The sequence below is a fragment of the Arvicola amphibius genome, chromosome 3 (genome assembly GCF_903992535.2).
Source record: "Arvicola amphibius chromosome 3, mArvAmp1.2, whole genome shotgun sequence".
Taxonomy (NCBI): Eukaryota; Metazoa; Chordata; class Mammalia; order Rodentia; family Cricetidae; genus Arvicola; species Arvicola amphibius.
The window spans coordinates 170,534,010-170,557,687 of NC_052049.1; the positions used below are offsets into that span (position 1 = coordinate 170,534,010).

At 43.2% G+C, this 23,678-nt stretch overlaps 1 protein-coding gene and 1 long non-coding RNA gene across 4 annotated transcripts in view; one reads left to right on the top strand and one right to left on the bottom strand.

Moving 5' to 3' along the window:
* The window catches only part of LOC119810228, a 42,063-nt gene that overhangs the window by 10,978 nt on the left and 7,407 nt on the right, over positions 1–23,678 (top strand). For both annotated transcript variants that reach the window (XR_005284722.1, XR_005284721.1), the window contains exon 2: positions 18,635–18,959. This is a non-coding gene — a long non-coding RNA (uncharacterized LOC119810228). The remainder of the gene's footprint in view (positions 1–18,634; positions 18,960–23,678) is intronic.
* Acp3 (acid phosphatase 3) overlaps positions 14,119–23,678 on the bottom strand; it is a 46,527-nt gene continuing 36,967 nt past the window's right edge. Inside the window, exons 11-12 of one of the 2 annotated variants that reach the window (XR_005284720.1) lie at positions 18,735–18,984; positions 14,119–14,216 (exon numbers count right to left, since the gene is read on the bottom strand). Coding sequence is in view for 1 of the 2 variants with exons in the window: in XM_038323599.1 (XP_038179527.1) it covers positions 18,866–18,984 (119 nt within the window). In the remaining variant the exon portion in view is untranslated. Of the gene's footprint in view, positions 14,217–18,417; positions 18,985–23,678 lie in introns of those variants that run through there. The other variant, XM_038323599.1, reaches the window with a different exon arrangement.

A 23,678-nucleotide genomic window follows, 5' to 3' on the forward strand; every position in this document is an offset into this window, starting at 1 on the left:
GCTTGCTATGCACCCACATTATCACCCACATTAAAAAGCCCAGCATTCAGTGTATGCCTCTTACCCTAGAGCTGGGCAGTGAGGGCAGAGATGGAGGATCCTTGGGGTGTGCTGAGCACCTATGTAGCCAGAGAGATTTGTAGTGGGAAGCGGCGGGGCTGCGTCCCGCCACCCGCCGCTGGCTAGCTTTACACCCGAAATAATTACACGGAAACTGTATTCTTTTAAATACTGCCTGGCCCATAGTTTCAGCCTCTTATTGGCTAATTCTCACATCTTCCTTTAACCCATATTTAGTAATCTGGGTAGCACCACGAGGTGTGGCTTACCAGGAGAGATCTTAACCTGCGTCCATCTCGGAGAGGAGCAGCATGGAGACTCCTATGGCGACTGCCTGAAGCGTCTCTCCCTAACTCTACTTCCTTGTTCCCACAATTCTGTTCTGTCCACTCCACCTACCTAATTTTCTGTTCTTAAAGGGCCAAGGCAGTTTTCTTTATTAATTAACCAATGAAAGAAACATAGACAGATAACTCTCCTCCATCAGAGATTCCAGTTCAGTAGGAGAGCTTATCTCAAAACTGAGATAGAACGCAATAGAAGAAGATGCTTAAGTCAACCTCTGACCTTTCACACAGAGACACCCAAACACATACACTGTGTGTGTGCGCAGTGCACACACACACTTTGTAAACTGATATTATTTAATTTTTTTAATAGATAAATGCATGTGTATGTACATATGTGTGTGTCTGTGTAGCTTTTACACAAACAGTGTCAAACAGCACCTGTGGCTTCACCACATCTTCAGCGTTAGAGTATATAACTTGTTCATTATTTATGAAGGCCGAATACTGCATATGAACCAAATCTAACCTCTTTCCTCCTGAAGGACCTTTAGGTTGCTTCTGGTTTGTTTCTTTGACTCACAAGGTTGAGATGAACCTCCTTGCACATGGGTCATTTCAAATCCCTTTGCAAAATTTACTCTAGATCCTTTTCTCATTCATCTTAGTAGACTATTCCCGCAATTCTTTTAGCTTTGCAATTTGCCATCCAATGTATTTTATATGTGTGCTATATATTGCATATACCATCACACAGTAAAAAATAAAGTGTGTGAACACAGTCATGTATGTATGTGAGTTCAGGGTATGTGCACCCCACAGTGTGTATGAGGAGAGCAGTTGATAACCTCAGATGTCCCTCTTCATCTGCAACCTTGTTTGGACCAGGATCTCTTGTTTGGAACCGCATAGGCCAGGCTAGGTGGCCTACAAGCTTCTGGAGAGTCTCCTGCCCCTCCTCCATCTCTGCATAGGAGCCCTGGCATTACAAATATGCATGTCACTGTGTCCAGCTTTACATGGGTTCCAGGATCTGAACCTGAGACTTTACATTTACAAGGCAATTTCTTTAACAACTGAGTCATCTCCAAGCACCAATATGTTTTATTTTCTGGGGGTAGTTATTAAACACTAATTATGGAGATGCTTAGCTGCATGGTAAAATATCAAATTGTTTTATTTATTATTATTGCATGTGGGATTATGGATGTGCATACCACATCATGTCTGTGGAAGTCAGAGGACAATTTGTGAGAGCTGATTCTCATCTTCCATCATGTGGGCTCCAGGATCAAATATGGGTTGCCCATTTCTCATAGTTAGCATGAAGCATGGCCCTGTTTCAGAATATTCTTCTTTCTTAGTTGCTTAGGTAAAATTGAAAGGGGGGGTACATGATCAAGAGACAAATAGAAAGTCCCAATCAAAGTGCCCTCATAGTGTCATTTCATTTGGAGGCTATGATCAGAACCTAGGCATGAGTTTGTATAGTCAAAGAGTAAGGAAACAGAACATGGCACACTTCACCTCAAACCTAGCAGGTCTCACATTTCATAGTTTACATCAAAGGTTCGGGTAACAAGGGCCAGGTGTGGTGGCACAGCCCTCTAAGCCTAGCACGTGAGGTGGGGTGTGTGGGGGGGGGAGCTGGGCAGGCAAGAGGATTACATTTAAAGGTCTTCCTCAGTCACATGGTGAGTCTGTAGTCAGCCTGTATTCCATGGGTCCCTGTCTCAGAATGAGGGAGAAGCCTGGAGAAGCCAGCCTCTCTCAGGTGCACTTAGTTGCCTTCTCAAATGCTCTTCAAGGCCTCGGAATCAGCATCAGCTGGGCACTCCCTGAATGGCTGATGCCTGGCTTTCTGTAGATCTGCTGAATCAGGGTCTGTGATTGCCAGCAGTTTGTCCTAACAAGCTTTCCAGGAGATCTGGGAGCACACAGCTTCACTGGGCTACAGCAGTGCGGTAGACTTTGAACTTCAGAACCAGACTGTGTGAATTTGAGTTCTATTTCTCTCATAAACTTTCGAGAATGTGGCATTTGGTCGTACTATTAAAACTCTGTGTCCCAGGCCTCATGTGAGAAACAAAGCTAGAGGTAGTGTCCATTTCCGGCGTGTGCGCACTCATACTCAACAAAGCTGGAGGTAGTGTCCGTTCTGATGTGCATGCATCATTCTCAGGAAGCACTTAGAACAGCGTTTGCTACACAGCAGCTGCTCTGAAGGCACCGCAATAGCCTATAAATGCTTCTGGAACCTGCAAACAGCAGAAGCACAAACCTGCATCTCATATCAGACAAGCTATCATGCCGCACATGCATGTGTGCACTCACTCATCAAATCTGTATTTTAAAAAATTCATGCTGAAGCCATGGTGTCCTAGTTAGTTTTCTGTTTTGTTTTGGTCAGTTTGATACAGCTGCTGTCACCTGAGAAGCGGGAATCTCGCTGAGCAGGAATCTCTGGGGATAAACCCTTTCTTTCCATCAGGTTGGCCTGTAGGCAAGCCTGTGGGGCATCTTCTTAATTGGTGACAGCTGTGGAAGGGTGTGGCCTGTTGTGAGTCACACTGTCCCTGGGCAGTGGGTCCTTGGAGCTATCAAAAAGCAGACTGAACCAGTCACCACGAGTGTATCAGCAAAAAGTGTGGCTTCCACTCCAGTTCCTGCTTCCAGGTTCCTGCTCTGACTTCCCTTCATCATGGACGGTAAGATGATGTTTTTCTGGTGTGAGCCTCTCCCTTCCTGTAAGCTGTAAGGCGAAATGAACCTTTTCCTCTCCAAGCTGCTCTTGATCCCCGTCACAGAAGCATAAGTAAGAACCATGGCGAAATTGAGGGAAAACACTATTCAAGAGAAAAGGATATCTGAACAAAAGGCAGTAGGAAGACTCCTCAAAACAATCCCTCATTGCCAAAGATTGCAACTTTTGTCTTACCTTTTCCCTTAGTTAGAACAGTATTACACACAGACAGTGGTAAATTGATTACTGTGTCATAGTCTGCTCCAGTTTTGCTCAACGTGCATATTTAAAGAGAAATGTAAGGTCCACTGTAGGGATTTTGATGGTTTGTGAAAGAATTCACCTTTTAGATAGGAAAAGCACACTGCAGGAGGGCAGGGGAGGCATGGCAGCATAGAACTGAGGGCACACAGTGATGGGCTGTGCATGTGTGGTGGGGGTGGAGGGATATGGATAAAACAACAAACCAAAAAAAGCCTATGTTATAGGAAAAGCAAAGCTTATTTACATTTGAATTGTTTTTCAAATTTTCATGAATGCACACATGCAAGAATCACATATGGACATTAGGTGGCAGACCATACCCACAAACTAATATAAGAAACCAGCGAAGCCTCAGCTCTGGTAATGCGTGATGTGCTGACTGAGATTCATTCTGAGAAGTGCATCATTAGGCGACCTCATGCTCTTGGGCGTACCCCGGGCTGCATTTGCATAAACCCACATGGGAGCCTCCTATACACTGAGGCTCTCTTTGTGGCATAGCCTAATGTTCCCGAGTCACAAACCTGCACAGCCATAGTACTCAAACTGCCATACAATGGTAAACGCGTGTGCATCTAAACACAGAGAAGGCACAGTAGAGTACTGTAGGAAAGATTTTTAAATGCTGCCGTGCGCTTGTATGGAGTAGTTAGCGTGCATGGAACTTGCAGGACAGGCATTCCTCTGGAAAAGCCAGTGGGTGAGCAATGACAGAGTGGGAAGGTCTACGACATTACTGTGCACTGCCATAGACTAACACAGTCCGCACTTAGGCTGTGCTTCTTGTTAGTTTGTTTCTTTGGAACAGTGTCATGGAATAGAATATTTGTTTAACTAAGTAAAGATGTGTTACATTTGGTTCTGTTGCAGAATAATTATTTATGTAAAGATATATTGCATTTCTTTATGTAAAGGCGTGTTGCTTTTGTTTTTGCTGAATTTGTTTAACTATGTAAAGGTGTGTTGTTGTTTGACTTTTCCTGCCTAAGACACCTGATGGGTCTAATAAAAAGCTGGATGGTCAATAGCTAGGCAAAGAAGGGATAGGTGGGGCTGGCGGGCATAGAGAAAAGGGGAGCTGGCCTGCCGGGGCCCTACCAGCCGGGGCCCAGTCACCCAGAAGTGGGGGAAGCAGGAAAGCAGGATGAATAGTACAGAGATGAGGTAATCCAGCCTCAGGTCAGCACATAGATGAATAGAAATGGGTTCATTTATGTTAAAGAAAAAAAAAGCTAGTGAGAAACAAGCCTAAAGCCAAGGCTGAGCATTCATGATTGATAATAAGTCTCTGTGTCACGGTTTGGGGGCTGGTAATGTAAGAAAGTCTGCTACAGAACAGGGTCTTGCTACATAGCCCAGATTACCTTGAATTTGTAATCCTTGTGCCTCCACTTCCTGTGTGCTGGGAGTGTTCCCACACTCAACAAAATTTTAATTTTATTTCCTTTTAACTTTTGGACTCTTTTGTAATAACACCTTAAAACACAAAACCTTAAGTCTATACAAACATTGTTTATGCCCTTATTATATAACTGTCTAATTCTAAATTACCTTTCCCTAACATTTAAAATTTTTGGTTAAAGACTAAGACAAACATTGGTTTGTCAATACTAAGTCAGGTTCATCATTTTTGCTGTCTTCCACATCTGCGTCTTGTCCTGAAGGAAGGCCTGCCGGAGTACTAACACGGAACTGTCCTCTCCTGCTGTAATCATTCTTTAGCCTTAAACTCCATGAATTTGCTTGGCTATTTTTCATCACGAATTTCATTTTTAGTAGATAATGTACCATGAACACATCTTCGCATTAAATTCCTCACAATTGGAGTCCATGTTTAAATTTTAAGCAGATGGTTGAGGTCTGCACTGTGAGTTTGCTTGGGGCCTCTTTTCTTGCTCTCCATCAGTGTTTCTCATGAACCTTCCTAGTACTACAACCATTTAACCCAGTTCCTCAACCTTAAAATTATTTTTGTTGTTGCCTCATTACTATAATGTTGTTACTGCTATAAATCATAACATAAATGTATGATATGCCACCCTTGTGGAAGGGTCATTACCCACAGGTTGAGAAACACTACATTTTCTTTTCTTTCAGTTCTCCTGTAGGTGTGCATCCAGGTTCCAGGACTTAACAGTTCTTCATTTGTTACCAAGACCACCTCTAGGAACTTGCTATAATGTCCCCTGCATGCTCATGTGCTTGAGCATTTGGTTCTGAGCTGGTAGCAGGCACAGTTTTGGGAAGTTGAAGGAAAGACTCAGTGGAACAGGTGACTCTCTAGAGGGCATGTTTTGAGGATCCAACAGCTGACTACAGTTCCAGCCTGAACTCTGCTTCCCAATCTGCCAAGATATGAGCAAGTGACTCACGCTCCCATCACCAGGCCTCCCTCACTGCGATGATGGCTCCCCTCTCACCATGAGACAGAATCAGCCCTTCCTCCTTAACTTTTTGCCACAGCTCAGCCCTTCCGCAGCATCCTAGCTGAGCCTGGCGTAAAGTTTACCATCACAGACACAGCTTGCTTGTTTGTGCAGCCACCTCACCCATGGCAAATCTCTGGTCAGGCGAACTTATGAATGTTCTCTTCCAGATGACACTCATACACTCCTTAGTGACATCATGCCAAGCCCATGTGAGGTTCTTGATGTGGTCAGAGATGTTGTGACTCTTCTAGAATGGTTGCTCAGTTGTAACCACAGCCCCAGCAGAGCAGATAGTAGGCCTTAAAATCTCCCACGATTTCTTGATCCTTTGCTTGGATCAAAGAAGTGGTTTTTAAGAAAGAAACACCACTTTGGCATGGGGATTAAAATCCCCAACAAAAGGATATGTGAGGACATTTCCCACAGCAAACAAAATCTGGAAAGGTTGTCATTCTCCAAGAAGCCCTTTTCTGTTTTGTTTGCACAGCATTTTAAGAGGGTGTCTTGGAGGAGGAGCTGGGTTGTCTTACTGTTTCTGGCCACAGGTGCTAATTGATATGCACAGAGGCTGAGTGTCCTCACTGTGCCAGATCAAAGTCTCAATCTGTAGCCTGCAACATTGCCTCACATGCAAAGACTTCAGTCACAAAGGCCTTGCAGGGAGGGATTCATTTCCAGACTGGGAAGAGTTCATCTGCAGTGAGAGTTTTCTTCCCCCACCAGCAGGGTATCTGGGGCTTTCATAAACTCTCCCGCTGCCTTCACACAACATGTGCACTGCTTCACGTCCATGTATGTGTGACCACCATGTCTTGAATTATTTGAGCTCCCAGAGCTGAGAAGCAAGTTCAACATGATGGGCAGTTTCAGAAGCTTTTCCCAGCAAACTGTTTATTTCAGCTGACTGGCCTGGTTCTGCATCTGGTCTTCAATCCAGGTCATTAGAAGTTTCTCAGATCTGATGCAGGCTGTCCTTGAATTCTCATTTGCCTCTTTCTCTTCAGTGGAGGGGATCCTTTAACCACATCAGTTTTCATTCTTGTTCCATGGTGCTGGCTGCAGAGCTATTTCACTCTTGGGGATATCATGCCATGCTGGCCATTATTGTGGTTCCCAGGGATTATAGCAGATAGGACAACTAGTTGCTTCACTCCCTCAGAAGTTTTTATAGCATCTTCCAATTTCTTTCATCCAGTATGGATCCACTAAGTCCTGTCCAAAGTGCGTGGTGTCCTAGCAATAGGACTTAACCTCAGCCTCTGGGAGGTAACCCAGGGCAACAATGTCCTGTGTTGTTTTAGGAGTCTCTCGGACTTCACTGATCAATTTGAAAGGGGTTTCCTCATGCCTGGTATTGGGTGTTTTGTTAGACAGTCTATGGCTCTTGGGGGGAAGAATTGTAGCCAAGTGACATACTTTATTGAAACTGTGTCTGTGTAATAAATGCATTTATATGTGTTCTATGTAATCTTAGGTAAATAAAAATTAATATGACTCCTATATAGCTTTTCAACCAAGCCTAGCGTGGAGAGTGGGAAAATAGTCTTCTCCAGGGATGAGCCCCATAATTGATTATTCAATACCCAATGGTCAGTCCCAAAATCATATACATGCAAGTAACACTAAACAAACCAAGCAGGCTTTATATCTGTATTTATGCATATAGAAGATAAACATAGCAATAACAAAGAAAGAGGCCATGGGTTTGGGAGGGAGAAATACGGGAGCATGTGCAGGGTCAGAAGGAAGAAAGAGAAGGGGAAATGATATTCTCATTAAAAAACTTTTTAAAAAAAAGTCAGTCTCACAAGGTTACATTCTATATGATTCCTTTTAGATGACTTCCCTGAAAATAAAGGTGGGAGATGGAGGAGTCACAGGCAGGGGAGGGAGGGGTAGAAAGGTGGCTTTTCTGTGGTTGACAGAACTGCTTTGTTTTCGTGGGAAATGCATGGATCTGTTATGTGTACAATTCACAGACACATAAATAAGCAAGAAAAACCAATTTCCTGGAGCTAAAATCAGAATAACATTGAGGTAGTTTTCTTAATAGCAACGTCCCTTCCCTTCAAAAAAGCCTTGGGTAATGGGGAGAGGTTAGGGCCAAATTGCCTTTCCTCATAGTCAATTTTTGCTCAGTTCTCTCCCCTTTTCCACTCAAAAGATGGCCATCTAAGGAAAGGGAGACAAAGGCCCCCGGGCACATCTGGAAACTAGAGCCTTCTGTTTGGAAGCTAAGCAGTGCCGGTGAAGCCGCACTGGCTGGTGCTCATCTGTGTCTCGCACACTGGGGCCTGAGTTGGTCTGCCAGATGAAGATGAGAAGCTGTAATTGCAGTTCTCCAAAAGCTTAATTAACAAGTGAATGTAATAATGAGCCACTTAATTAATGGCTACATAATGAGTATTCTGTACAACCTGTGTTTCACCAACCCATTTAGCTACATGACTTGAACCTGTAACTAAATTTCACCTACAGTTACTAAAATTCACGTGACTTGCTTGTTCCCTGGTAAATTCCCATGCTTATCAAGATAATCAAGCCTATCATTGAAACTCCAACTTGCTCTTTCTGTCTTGTAGTGACATTTCATTTGTATCTTAATAAATAAAGTTTGCCTAAAGATCAGCAAATACACCCACACTGGTCAGCCCATACAGACCAGGCAGTGGTGGCACACACCTTTAATCCTAGAAGCCAAAGTTTGCCATAGAAACTGGGCGGTAGTGGTGCATGTCTTTAATCCCAGCCCTAGAGAGAAATATAAGACCCGAAGAGACAGGTCTTAGCCGAGTCTCATTCTGAGGATTCCTGGAGGCAGGGTCACCATTTTGGTCTGATGTAGAGGAAAGAGCCAGAGGCTCGCTCGCTGCCTTGCTTTTCTGATTTTCAGGTTGAACCTCAATCTTTGTCTCTGGGTTTTTATTATTCATGCTGCACTATCTTATGGCAATTGTTACCGTTCTCTAATATTACTCAAGCTCTCCCATTTTATGCGTTGCATTTAAGACATCTCTTCTGTTGCCCACATGAATCTAAAAACAAATTTCCCTTTGTCTATATGCATTTCGAGGTTTGTTGGGTTTTATTTCCTCATAAATGCAACTTCATTACCTATAACCAACTAAATCCAGTGAAGAATAAATTTCAGAAGGATCAGTGATCACAGAAAAGTGATATAATTCAACAAGTCCTGTGGTCTATTTTTTTTTTTTTTTTTTTTTTTTGTTTTTTCAAGACAGGGTTTCTCTGCAGCTTTAGAGCGTGTCCTGGAGCTAGCTTTTGTAGACCAGGCTGGTCTCGAACTCACAGAGATCTGCCTGCCTCTGCCTCCCGAGTGCTGGGCTGTGGTCTATTTTCTATGACCTTGTCTTGAAAATGAGACTGTAGATATGATTACTTTTATGTGTATTTTTCCTTTGCTCTCAGGAGTTTAAGCAAGGTAAATTATACTAAATATAATACCACCTAGCAGTGCAGTGGGCTCCTTCCCTATGGCAACTTACAGAACTGCCACACACACTTATGAAATTGATAATCGTCAGTAGAAATGTTAACTAACAGCAAATACGTTACTTTCCATACTGTGATAAAGGCTCTGACAAACCAAGGATGGGGAGAGTTTGCTTTGGCTCCCAGGCTGTGGGGACAGTCTGTTATGGCAGCGAATCATGGTGGAAGTAGCAATTAGCCCCCTGATGTCCTCAAATCTTGATGCATGTGTTAGGTTTCTGTTGCTTTAAGAAAGGCTATGACCAAAAGCAACCTGGGAGAAGAAAGGGCTTCTTTGGCTTATACTTCTAGGTCACAGTTCATTGCTGAGGGGGGTCAGAACAGGAAATCAAGCAGGAAACGGGAGGTAAGAAGGACTGGAGAAGAGTCCTTGGAGGGATGCTGTTTGCTGGCTTTCTCCTCAAGGTCAGATACCTTCTCAAACCTCCCAGGACCACCTGCCCAGAAATGGCATCACTCAGTATGCTGGGGGCTCTCATATCGATCATTGATCAAGAAAATGGCCCTCCTCAGGCTTGTAACAGGCTGGTCTACAGGGCATTTTCTCAAATGAGGTTCCCTCTTCTCAGATGACCCTAATTTGTGTCAAGCTGACAAAAATCTAACCAGCTCTCTGGAACAGGAAACAAAGCAGACAGGAAGTAGAGTGGGGTTATTAAACCTCAAAGACCCAGCCTCTGTCGCTCATTTTTGTCAGTGAGGCTGTCCCTCTGCAGGTTATTATTATTATTATTATTATTATTATTACAAATTTTCACCTCCTCCCCTCCTCCTATTTCGCTCCCCCTTTCCCCCCTCCACCTCCACCTCCCTCTCCAGTCCAAAGAGCAGTCATGGTTCCCTGCCCTGTGGGAAGTCCAAGGTCCTCCCCCCTCCATCCAGGTCTAGGAAGGTAAGCATCCAAACAGACTAGGTTCCCACAAAGCCAGTACATCCAGTAGAATCAAAACCCAGTGCCACTGTCCTTGACTTCTCAGTAAGCCCTCCTTGTCAGCCACGTTCAGAGAGTCGGGTTTGATCACATGCTCCATCAGTCCCAGTCCAACTGGCCTTGGTGAGTTCCCATTAGATGGACCCCACCATCACAGTGGGTGGGCACACCCCTCGTGGTCCTGACTTCCTTGCTCATGTTCTTTCTCCTTCTGCTCCTCATTTGGACCTTGGGAGCTCAGTCCAGTGCTCCAATGTGGGTCTCTGTCTCTGTCTCTGTCTCCATCCATTGCCAGATGAAGGTTCTATGGTGATATGCAAGATATTTATCAGTGTGGCTATAGGATAGGGCCAGTTCAGACGCCCTCTCCTCAGCTGCTCAAGGAACAAGCTGGGGACATCTCCTTGGACACCTGGGAACCCCTCAAGAGTCCAGTCTCTTGCCAACCCTAAAATGGCTCCCTTAAGATATATACTTCCCTGCTCCCATATCCACTCTTCCTCCTTCCAAACTGTCTCATTCCCCCAAGCTCTCCCCATCCCCCTTCTCACTTCTCTCTCTCCATCTCCCCTTACCTCCACCCCACCCCCAAGCTCTCAATTTTTGCCTGGCAATCAGGTTTTTATCACCTTCCCAAACAGCAGTACCAGCTGGGCCCCAAATATTGAAACACATGAGCTTATGGGAGCATTTCACATTTAAACCACAACATCTGAAAACTTGAAGTTTATAGTTATAGTCCAGCTGTGACACCCTAACCAACCTTCCATGGCAAACCCAGGCCCTCATCCCTGCTCTGCTCCCAGCCAGTCTGCCTTGGGAATGCTGGGGCTGCCCCCCCCCCCCCGTGCCATCTCATGGCACTCCAATCCACTGGGAAAGACCAAAGACTTAGACTCAGTTCAAACTTAGAGAAAATAGATTTATTCTTACTGCTAACTGAAGGACAGCAGCCTTAGAGCCCAACAGCAAGGGGACAAAGGGAAGAGTTTATGAAGGTGGACATCAAAGGCAGACATTATAGTTATCTATGGAATCTGTGACTGGGCAAGAAAATTGTTCTGCTTCTCTTAGCTGTCTCCTTTCCTGGTAGATAGTAATAAAAGGGCCATTTCATCTCACTCCCACAATGGTCAGCAAGTTTACAAAAGCAGGAACACGTTATCCTATTCTTATCTCGCCTGCAGGCCACTTGGACCTCACAGGCATTCCAAGGCAAAGATCAATGGCCCTTAAGGGATGCCTGGTACCATATTAAGTTTCCTCTGCCATCACAGGGGAGTTATGTGTAGATTATTACACAGGTCTGAGCTCTCTGAGCGAAGTGTCACTAATTGAACTGGGATAGAGCAGGCAATCAGGTTAGGGCTGGCTGTCAAGTCCCCATGATCTCTTGGCCTTTCTAGGGATGTCAGTAGCTGGGCCTCAGTCCCTCATACTCCTCAATTCTGGCACTTTTCGCATAGGCTGCTGGTGGCCTTGTAGATGATTACTCAAGATATTCTTGCTTGAATTCAATACTAATGTCTACACGGGATTGTGCTTTGTAACCAGGAGTGTGATCCACTACTATATGGATAATCCTCCTATATGCGGTGAATATGTATTTCTCTCATTGGTTAATAAAGAAGCTGATTTGGCCCATAGTAAGGCAGAATAAGGACAGGTGGGAAAGTCAAACTGAAAATACAGAGAGGAGAAGGGCAGAGTCCAGGGAGGAGCAAGTAGCTGCTGGGAAGTAAGATGCTAGAGAACAGGTAAAGCCGTGAAGCCATGTGGAAAAATGTAGATGAATAGACATCGGTTAATTTAAGTTCTAAGAGCTATTTAATAATAAGCCTGAACTACAGGCCAAACATTTTGTAATTAATATAAGCGTTTGTGTGATTATTTGGGACTGGGCAAGCAGGACACAAGAAAAGCTCTGCCTCTGTTTACAATCCATTATAGAAGTAAAAAATCTAAAATAGCCAGGTATGGTATTGCACATCTTTAATCAAAGCCAGAGACAGGCCAATTTCTGTGAGTTCAAGTCCAGCCTGGTCTATATAGTGAATTCTAGGCTAGCCAAGACTACAAGCTGAGAACCTGTCTTTAAAAAATTAAAGTTCCTGAGCAAACCCTCCTCCACTCCTCTACTCTTTTAGCTCTCTCCTGCCCAAACACCACTTAACCTCGTAAAAACTTCTGATCTCTTTGTCTTTGTGTCGCCTTCTACCCTTCCTGCTTTCCATTTTTCCATATCTGACTTGAAACTCTCAATCACTTGATTTTTTTAATATTTTTGTTTTGTTTTCTATATATAATTTGATTTAAAAATATAAATATGTAATTTTTAAACAGTAGGAACATATGATTCCTCTAAAAGCTATTTTTGTTAAAGGTCCAAACTTATTCCTTTTAAATGTGTTTCTATCACTTGGGATTTAACTCATTTTTTCATTTTTCACAGAAAAAAATCACCTTTATCATATACTAATTTTTATATGTATTTATCCATAATTCTGAAATTTACTTTTTTTTCGTCCACAATTGTCTGTCTTTTGACAAGCGCCCTGAGCCAGCTATCCAGCCTGCATCTTATTCTTTCTTGATCTACTACAAATGGAGGCAGTGAGAAAGAATGCAGGGTCTCACTAGAACCCCTACATGCCACAACTTCAATGTTCTGACCCAAACCACCATAAACCTGTCAACAGTCTATATACTCAATACAAGTGTCATCCAAGTGGCTTTTACCTCCCAGACCTGAACCTCAAGAGGCCAGGAAGAGAGTCTGTAGGAGGCAGAAAGGATGAGCCCACATGACTGGGAAGAAAGGACATTGGTAGTTTTCCTTCAGGCTGGTGGGAGAGACAATGCCAGGCTTCCATCCTGGAAAACCCACTCTCCTCCTGCCCTCATCGCATGGCCAGGCCCTGCTTGCGTTTCTGAAGACCACCTGATTGTAGCACCCTGTTTGATTTCATCAGCCTCAAGATCAATGAAATTTGTGCCTGAGGGTGACAGTTTACTTCTGTAATTATAAGAAGTTGATATGTTTCAAAACACGAAAGGAAGTTAAAAAAAAAAAAAAACCACCAGCCTTCACTGTTAGTCTGTTTGAAATAATTCCTTTTTATCCTTAGCAAGATAACAAATCTTTATACAGCCTACCATGTTTTGTTTTTTATTCTCTCTACATCTGCCCTCTCATGACAGTGGAGCCGACTTGATGCATCTCCTCCGTAGGTTACGTCTTCACACGTTAATGAACTTTATTTGAAGGTTCTGTTGGCAGTTGACTTCCTGCTGAAATCCACTTACTCTTTCTTTAATGCAGTGTTCTCCTCGCTCAGAGACAGATCCTCAATCAAAAAAACAGTTTTAATGAGATCTCTGGTGTCCCTGCTGCTCCTCCAAGAGAAACTCCATCATTTTAATAATGGTTGTCACTTTAAGATGTGGGGTAAGATTGAAATCCACTCTTGAGAGTGTATAGAGAGCTAATGAAAAATCACATCTCATGTTTGTTTAACAATAAAATTCAGAATGATAAGGTTTTTTGGCAGACAGTGACAAATTCCTGACATCCTACACTGAATATTTAATGAAGTATTATTATTTTAATAATAATATATTGCTCACTAGGGCCCAGGGCCATTTCTGGCATTTGTAAGTTGTAGCTCATTTATTCATCATAATACTTTGACTAGGAGCCACTGCTGTCTGCAGTTTACAGACAAGGAGACTGGTAGAAAATTTAGGTGACTATCACCACCTGGCTAGTAAGAGTCCAAGCTGGGACATCAGGCCCTGCAATCTGGCTTAACTACCTTATTCTCTTCTGCTTTCCGCGTAAGTTACTTTGATTTGTTTTGGTGTTGCAATGACAAAATACCAGAGGCAGAACAATTTACAAAGAGTTTATTTAGTTCACAATTCTGAAAACTCAGGAGCATGGTGCCAGGATCTGCTTTAGGGAGGGCCTCTGGTGAGGTAGCAGGTAGCTGTGGAAGAGCATGGGGGGGCAGAGACAGACAGAAAGACAGAGAGAGAGAGAGAGAGACAGACTTTCTTTATAATAACTCATCATCATGGTATCGAATCCAACCCTGCCCAAATGCAAGAATTAGAAGGAAACAGCACTGGTTCCTTCCCTCTTAACTTCACTTCCTGTTGCTGTGATGTAGTCCTCTGAGAAAAGTAATGTGACAAAGGGTTAGTTATGGCTCACAGCACAAGGGTAAAGCCCACCGTGACAGGGTAGTCAAGGTGACAAGAGCTTGAAATAGCCGGTCACCTGACAGTCGGAAAGCAGGGAGGGGTGAATGAATGCATGCTGGTGCCCAGCTCATTTTCTCCATTTTACACAGTGAGTTCCAGGACAGCCAGGGCTATCCAGAGAAACACCTGTGCGTGTGCATGTGTGTTTGTGTGTGTGTGATGTGTTCGGACTCAGAATTCATCATGGTAAACATATTTCCATATTTCTGTTCATTTAGCTATAAAGCAAATTGTGTGGGAAGTCATAACTTGTGAATGGTTTTCTTGAGAAGTCATTGCTCTTTGTTCCATTTTACCTTGAAAAGGCATCCCTCTGCCTCTGTTACCGGCTTCCTTCTCTAGACATTTAGCATTTAGTAGGAGGTAAGTTAGAAGAGGGCTCCGCTATTACCTTTAAGACAGGCTTAAAACTAAAGCATTTCAGACAATCTTTCATCAGTTTGGCCAAAGGAAAAAAAAAACAATGAAGACACAGGAGAAAAATGATCCCCTGTATTTTTTTTATTTTTACTTTATTGTGGTACTGGGGGTGGAACTCAGGCCTTGCCTTAGCCTTCGGTAGGCAAGCATTTCATCAGTGAGCTGTGTTCCAGCCCTGGAGATGACAGCATTTCATCAGTGAGCTGTGTTCCAGCCCTAGACATGACTGACAGCATTTCATCAGTGAGCTGTGTTCCAGCCCTGGAGATGACTGACAGCATTTCATCAGTGAGCTGTGTTCCAGCCCTGGATGACAGCTGTTTTGTCACAATAACCAAAAGCGTAGTTTTTCTTTCTTTCTCTCTTTTCTTCTTCTCTTCTCTCTTCTCTCTTCTCTTCTTTCCTTCCTTCCTTCCTTCCTTCCTTCCTTTCTTTCTTTCTTTCTTTCTTTCTTTCTTTCTTTCTTTCTTTCTTTCTTTCTTTCTTTCTTTCTAGTTGTTAGGGTTTCTCTGTGAAATAGCCCGGACTGTCCTGGAACTCACTTTGTAACCATGCTGGCTTTGAACTCACAGAGATCCACCTGCCTCTGCTTCCCTAGTGCTGGGATTAAAGACATGTAGAACCACCATCTGACAAAAAGTGTATTTTACAAATAAAGAATGTGTTTTCTCTGCTTTAAAAAGGCTACTATCTGTGGCCCGAGTCAGTGTGGGGCCACTAGCCACTACTGAGTCTTCAAAGTCGGCTACTCCAATTTGGGAGGTGGTAGAAGACTAAAATGTACATCATATCAGATTTTAGATACTTGGTATGAGAAATATCTTTAAAATATTCCATAAACACCTTTTGAATATCAATTACCTATTAAAATGATATTTTATACGCATTTAAAAATATACTTTGTATTAAAATTCATTTAATTAAAAAAGTTTATCTTTGCAAATGTGCAAATGTAGCTATAGGACATTTAAGACCGCATGTGTGACCGTATGTGTCGGGCCCTGATTGTGGACGTTTAAGACCGCGTGTGTGACTGTATGTGTTGGGCCCTCATTGTGGACGTTTAAGACCGTGTGTGACTGTATGTGTCTCTGGGCCCTGATCTGAGGCACCAACATTTCACATGTGAATTATTGCTTGAGAGGTTTTCATCAAGAGCTTTAAAAGAGAAAACAGTTATAACAGTTAAAAACAGCCATTTACCCAGAAGCCTCTCTGACCAAAAGGAGTCAGTCAGCTAACAATTATTAGAACAAGATAGAAAAAGGGCAGGGAGTTGAGAAAATAGGAAATACAAGTAAATTCAGGGACGAGATGCCAGTTTTAGCACAAAAAGCTATCGAGTGACTGCCGGTTAAATGTTGGAGCCTCATGTATGATATTTCTTAAGCACTAGTATTTTTCACAATTCTATGCATTTAATTCCCTGTCAGTGCTATGCCATTAAAGCTAAGGATAGTCCACCCATGTCTCCCTCAGTGCTTTCCTGTGTACTTATCACTGGTATTTTTATGTAATTATTATCAACATGATAATGATTGCTTTGTGTGAATTCTACACAAAGGCCTCTCAGATGACAAGGAACACACAAGAACGGAGGTGATCTCAGCTCTAGTGATGATCTTTCAGCAGTATCACCATGGCAACTAGAATGGTCACATCTGTCCCATCTGCCAGGCAATTATCAGTATTGGGAGTTCACATTCCCCGTTGTTGAAGTTGCATTACTGCTGGTTATTTTCTGAGAAACCCTACAGTTCATCTGTGCCTTTTGCTTTATTCCTATAGATTTTTTGTCACTGTGATTCTCTCCTCTGCCATGTTGTATGAAAAATGGCTATAGCATTTGCCAGCGGAAGAAGGTAAAGGAGATGGTGACATTGAGCCTGAGAGCTTTCTGTGCAGTAATCAGAGGGATGTTGGGTACTGGGGGTTGGGCAGATGGGTCAGTGGGTAAGAGCCCTCGTTGTACAAGTGTGGGGACCTGAGTTCAAATCCTAAGCACCATGTAAAAAGCTGAGTGTGAACCGTGTGTTCCTTTAACCCCAGTGCTGTGGGGGACAAACCAGAAGGATTACTAGGGCTTACTGGATTCCAGAATAGCTCCAAGTTCAGTAGGAAATCCTGTCTTAAAGTAATAAGAAGAATAGGAAGGGCATGTGACATCCTCCTTCATCCTCTGAGCATGCGTGGGAAAGCAACACGTGTATACAAACCACATGCATACTCACATAAATACACACACACACATATCAGGGAGGGAGAGGGAGAAGAGAGGGAGGGAGGGAGGGAGAGAGAACGCTCTTCAAGTTTTGTTTTTGATGGCTTTGGTTTGTTGAGAATTATATTAAAGTATAGACTATAGAGATTAATGCTTGGTGTTTAACAGGGGCACCATGGGACTTGAGGGATGGGTGGGGATCTGAGTGGAGAGCAGTTCCCTGCTGGGTGTCAAGGACCCCAGCATCCCATAGAGACATCTAGACAGTGAATTCTGAGTGTGCTCTTGGGAGCCACAGTCCACATGTTTCTGCCTGTCTTCAGAAGGACACATGAGTGTAGACAGTGGGGCCAGAGGACAGAGGCCTGACTCTGACCGCAGACAGTGAGGACAGAGGACAGAGGCGGACTCTGACCACCCCACCCCCAATCCGGTATACTCCGAGATCTATAGTCAATCCCAAGGAAGTAGAACAACCAACTGAGGAGTGAGATCAAATTTATCACCAGCTGAATGCTTGTGTGACTGGAGTAGAATATAATGATATATATAAATCTTTATATAAAGAATATAAAGTAAGTTTGAGTCTTTTCCTTAATGACTTCATGGATAGTGCCAGCTTTGGAGGTGCTTGATTGGGCCATGACTTATATGTAGTAAAAATGGACTAAAATTGTTCACAGAAGACAATCTAAATGTGACTTCTACATTCATTTTGTCTAGAGTCTTCCATTTTAGATTAGGAAATTAAAATTTAAGGCCAAACGCCAGAATATTGTCAATCTCCCTCAGTCCCCTGCCCCATGAACTTTCCTTTTTATGTTGACACATGGTTGGAGAGGGTAGAAGGCATAGTTCATTGGTAAAGCATCTCCTAGTGTGCACAAAGCCCAGGGGTGTGCATTCCAGTACTACACCAAAAATTAAAGAAGTAAAAAAAAAAAACTGATCATTTCATACTGGCCATGAAGAGCCCTGTGAGTGTAAGAGATCATAAGTTTAAAGTGAAGGCAATGTAAACTGTACAAAAATCAGTCCATGAGAGTCAGGGAAAATGACTTCATCTCATCGGTTTTTCAGTTATTTCTCTGTGTGGGAATTGGGAGAAAATAATTCTGGCTATGCTTAAAGTGAATGACATTACAGTTTGTGAGAGTCAAATGCCTTACCTAAGACATTTTGAATACGGATATATGCGCGTGTGTGTTAGATGTACAGGTACAAGTTTAAATTGCTTTTCAGACAGGGAGAGAGAAAGAGAAAGAGGGGAGAGGGAGGGGAGAGAGGAAAAGAAGGAAGGGAGAGGGGAGAGAGAGACAGAGAAAGAGAAAGAGTTAAGTTTAGTAAATAACTAAAGCCACTTTCCTGTGGACTCTCCACTTCTAGTCTAACATTCTGGAATACCTACTGTGCTCTAACCTGTGTCTTGGTCCTACTTTCTCTCCCTTACCTCTTCAAAGGCACAAGATGAACTAGAATTTGGCTTCTTGTTTCTCTCAGGACCTCTGTGTGAGAGAACAGAGAAGAGCGGAAGAGCTCCTGTAGAGGAGTCCTATGGTAGCCCTTGAGCAGCTGGGTGGCCGGTAGCCAGAAGACCTACCTAGCCTGCCAGCCCTGCACTCGTTCCTGTGGCAGTGAGCTCACACCAACTCTCAATGCCCACATGGCAGAAACCCATCCTGAAGGTGCCGCCTCACTGAGAGATGTTGTCCCTGGAGGTCAGCCGTCTGTTCAGATGTTCCGATACACTTCTCTCTGCCAGCAGGGCCCGTGGCGGATGAGGGCGAGCAGCAGTATCACTAGGATACCAGACACCAGGCAAAAGGTAATGGCAAGGATGACCCTCAGGACTGCAAAGACAAATACACCGATGGGAAATTAATATGTTAAGAACAGGCAAGGATCACAACACCCTCCTCAATGAAAGCCCTAAAAAGCAGATGCAAATCGCATATCATTGTTAACTTTTTGCCTTAATTTAAAACTTAAAACGATGCTTTATTTTGTGTACAGCAATATAGTTTTCATAAAACTTTTGCTTTTGTCCTTCTGCTTTTTTTCTGTGTGAGTCAGGGTCTCACAAGGTCCAGAGGGACCCTGTGCTTGCTATGTCACCAAGGATGAGCTAGCTAGGTTACACTCTTGATCCTCCTGCCTCAACATCCCAGGTATTGGGATTACAAGTGTGTGCCATCATGTCTAGCTTTCCTGCCTCGATGGTAAATTCTAGAGGCATGTCTGAAGCAGCTTTGGATTTAGTAGAGAGTGTTGGATAGAACACAGAACTCAGAGTCAGGAGGGGACTTAAGTTCTAATTTCAAGCATGACCTTTGACATTTGACCTCAGCTCTCCACTGCAGAGGGAAGGTAACTGAGTGAAGTGTCTAATGTTTTCTCATAATGTAACTTCTCTCCTTCCTCCCTCTTTTCCTTCTTTCTCTTCTCCTTCTTCCCTCCCTCCCCCTCACCCCCGTGGACTGGGACAGGGGGCGGCAGGGGTGACAGCATACTGGCTTTTGGCTTTAAATTTTAATTTCCTAATCTAAAATGGAAGAATCTAGACAAGATAAATTTAAAAGTACAGCTAGATTATTTTCTGTGAATATTTTTCATCCACTTTTACTATGTATAAGTCATGGTTCAATCAAGCACCTCCAAGGCTGGCACCATCCATGAAGGCACCATACATTTGCCTGGTATCTGGTATCCCAGTGATACAGGAGACCATAGTGATACAGACTTTTCATAATGCTAATTCTCTCCTTCATCCCCCTTTTTCTTTCTTCTTTCCTCCTTTCCTTCCTCCTCTTACCCCATGGACTGGGCTCAAACTTCCAATTCTATTGCCTCAGATTCCTCAGTGAATTTTGTGCATTTTTCTATGGTTAAATTATCAACTGAATCAGCTCAGAAACTCAGAGGAAAATTTGAATAACTCACTTTGAGCAATTGACTAAAATAAGTGGAACCATTCCGTCTTTTAAAACTGATTTTTCCAAAAAGCATGTTTTATGGAGAAACTGAGCATAAGTTGAGTTTGGGGGACATTTATTACATAATCACAGAGTAGTGTGAATCTGTAATTATTGAGAAAGATCTCTTGATAGATGATGGTGAGCAGCCGTGAGGAGATACACAAGGTCACATTTCAGATGAGAAACTAATACATTAGAAAGATGCTCTCCCCGGCACACATTGTTCACCGAAGCTGACATATCACACCAGCTTACTCCATCCTCAGTGCACACCTCTGCTGTTGGTGCTTAAGAGAGGGTTTCTCTTTGTAGCCCTGGAACTTCCTCTATGGATCAGGCTGGCTTTGACCTCAGAGTTCTGCCTGCTTCTGCCTCTGGAGTTCTGGGAATAAAGGTAGCTGCTACCATGGCCAGCTGCCCATCTTTTAATTGTACAAACATGGGGTGACTTAGGCAACGGGAAGCAAACATTTCTGGTCCTGATATCTCGTCTATGGAACAGTAGTGCTCTAAGAGCACAGACGGAAATCACTGATTTAGCCTAACCTTGTTGCAGAGGGAGGAAATGGAGAAGTAGATCATTTGATGAAGGCTCAGCAGGTAATTTTATTGTCCTAGAAATATAGGATCTTATCAGTCGCACGATTTCAAATCCATCTACTCACTAATGACTTCCACCTCAATCTTGATGCATAAGCAATGTGTACTTGGCATGTAGCAGTCTCCCTTATCTATGGCTTCACTTTCTGTAATGTCAGTTACCCATGGCAGTCAACCACTATATGACTATATTAAGTGGAAAATTCCAGAAATAAACAACTCCTGAGTTTTAAATGCTGCACCTCTCTGGGAATCATGATGGTATCTCATGCTGTCGCACTCCGTCCCACCTGGGATATGATGGAAGTATCCTTTGTCTGTCAAGTCTATGCTGCCTATTCTGCCTGCCACTAATCACACCGTAGCACCTTGATTACCAGGCAGTTGTCAGGGATCGCAGTGCCTGTGTTCATGTAGCCCTTATTTTACTCAATGGTTAAAGATACAGGAGTAGCAATGCTGGAAATTGGATTCATGAAGAGAAGCTGTAATATATTGTCCTTGAGTGAAGGGTGAAGATATACAATAGAGAGACACGCACCCCCCATTCTAGTACATTTAAATAATTGTTCTATCTTTGTTTTGGTTTTGAGACCAGATAGCTAGAAACTGGCTGTGTAGCCAAGGAACACCTTGAACATCCGATCCTCCTGCCTCCACCTTCTAAGTACTGAGATGATAGGAGTGCACTATCACACTGGGTTTTAAGTGGTCCTGGGGACTGAACCTAGGCCTCGAGTGTGCTAGGCAGGTAAGTGTTCTACTAGCTGAGCTACATCTTCAACCCTGTTGCATTCTGTTATCGGCTGTTCTTGTTTATCTCCAACTATGCCTACTTTATGAACTAAGCTTTAGTGCAGGTGTATATGTACCGGGAAGAGCTCTGCATGCACAGGCTCAACTCTCCCTGCTGCTTCAGATGGAATCTCAGCATTTAGGCTCTTGGACAGCAGGAGCTTCAGCTCCCTCGATATCCAGTAGATATTTCAACCTTAAGTTCAAAAGTGAAGCCCAAGCCTCCTCTCTACAGATCGGTTTTCCTCATAGCCACCCTTTCCTTGGATGATGAAAACTCCCTTCGCTTTGGGGGGGAGTGAGTCTTCTGTGATTCCTTTATTTTCTAAATAGCCTACACCTGATCTGTCAGGAAAATCTGTTCTATTGGGAAAAAAATTAGAAATCAATGGCTCTCCCTGTCTCTGCCACCACCCTGGTTCCGCTAGCCCCATTTATCAGGACCACTGTAATGGCCTCTTGGCCTAGCCCCAGCTTCTGTTCTTGTTTCTCAATCTGTTTTAAGCACAGCTGCCAAAGGCTTGCAAGTCAAATCTTGTCATTCTCCTCCTTCAGGATAAGTCTTAATTGTGTAGGTAGCCAAGAATAGTCTTGAATTCTGGTCTCCCTGTCTCCACCTCCCAGCTGCTGGGATTACAGACATGCACCATTACACCTGGTATTTTTGCGGTGCTGGGACTCCAGCCCAGGTATTCCTGTGTGCTGCATTAACACGCTCCCTCCTGAACCATGCCCCAGCCTTCTCTTTCTCTCATTCTAGGCCTTGCCCACTGTAGTAGCTTCTTACCCTCCATGCCCCCAGCCTCCTTCTTACCAGATCCAGTCTCTCACTGAAGCCAGGGCCTTTCTTTTTTTTTCTTTTTTAAAGCTTCTTTATTTTTTTTTATTGATTTTTATTGTGCTCTACATTTTTCTCTGCTCCCCTCCCTGCCTCTCCCCTCCCTTCAATCCTCTCCCAAGGTCCCCATGCTCCCAATTTACTCAGGAGATCTTGTCTTTTTCTACTTCCCATGTAGATTAGATCTATGTAAGTCTCTCTTAGTATCCTCATTGTTGTCTAAGTTCTCTGGGATTGTGGTTTGTAGGCTGGCTTTCTTTGTTTTATGTTTAAAAACCACTTATGAGTGAGTACATGTGATAATTATCTTTCTGTGTCCGGGTTACCTCACCCAAAATAATGTTTTCTTGCTCCATCCATTTGCCTGCAAAATTCAAGATATCATTATTTTTTTCTGCCGTGTAGTACTCCATTGTGTAAATGTACCACATTTTCCTTATCCATTCTTTGGTCGAGGGGCATTTGTTTCCAGGTTCTGGCTATGACAAACAATGCTGGTATGAACATAGTTGAGCACATGTTCTTGTGGCACGGTTGAGCATCCTTTGGATATATACCCAAAAGTGGTATTACTGGGTCTTGAGGAAGGTTGTTTCCTAATTTTCTGAGAAATCACCACATTGACATCCAAAGGTGTTGTACCAGCTTGCATTCCCACCAGCAATGCAGGAGTGTTCCCTTTCCCCCACAACCTCTCCAGCATAAGTTGTCATCAGTGTTTTTGATCTTGGCCATTATTACAGGCATAAGATGGAGTCTCCTTAAGTGTCTTTCAGCCATTTTAGATTCCTCTGTTGAGAGTTCTCTGTTTAGGTCTATACTCCATTTTTTTTTTTGTTGGATTACTTGTTCTTTTGATGACCAATTTCTTGAGTTCTTTGTATATTTGGGAGATCAGACCTCTGTCTGATGTGGGATTAGTGAAGATCTTTTCCCATTTTATAGGCTGCCATTTTGTCTTGTTGATGGTGTCCTTTGCTTTACAGAAGCTTTTCAGTTTCAGGAGGTCCCATTTACTAATTGTTTCTCTCAGTGTCTGTGCTGCTGGAGTTTTATTTAGGAAGTGGTCTCCTGTGCCAATGCATTCAAGTGTACTTCCCACTTTCTCTTCTATGAGGTTCAGTGTGGCTGGCTTTATGTTGAGGTCTTTGATGTATTTGGACTTGAGTTTTGTGCATAGTGATAGATATGGATCTATTTTCATTCTTCTACATGTTGATATCCAGTTATGCCAGCACCATTTGTTAAATATGCTTTCTTTTTTCATTCAACATTCTTTGCTTCTTTGTCAAAAATCAGGTGTTTGAAGGAGTGTGGATTAATATCCAGGTCTTTG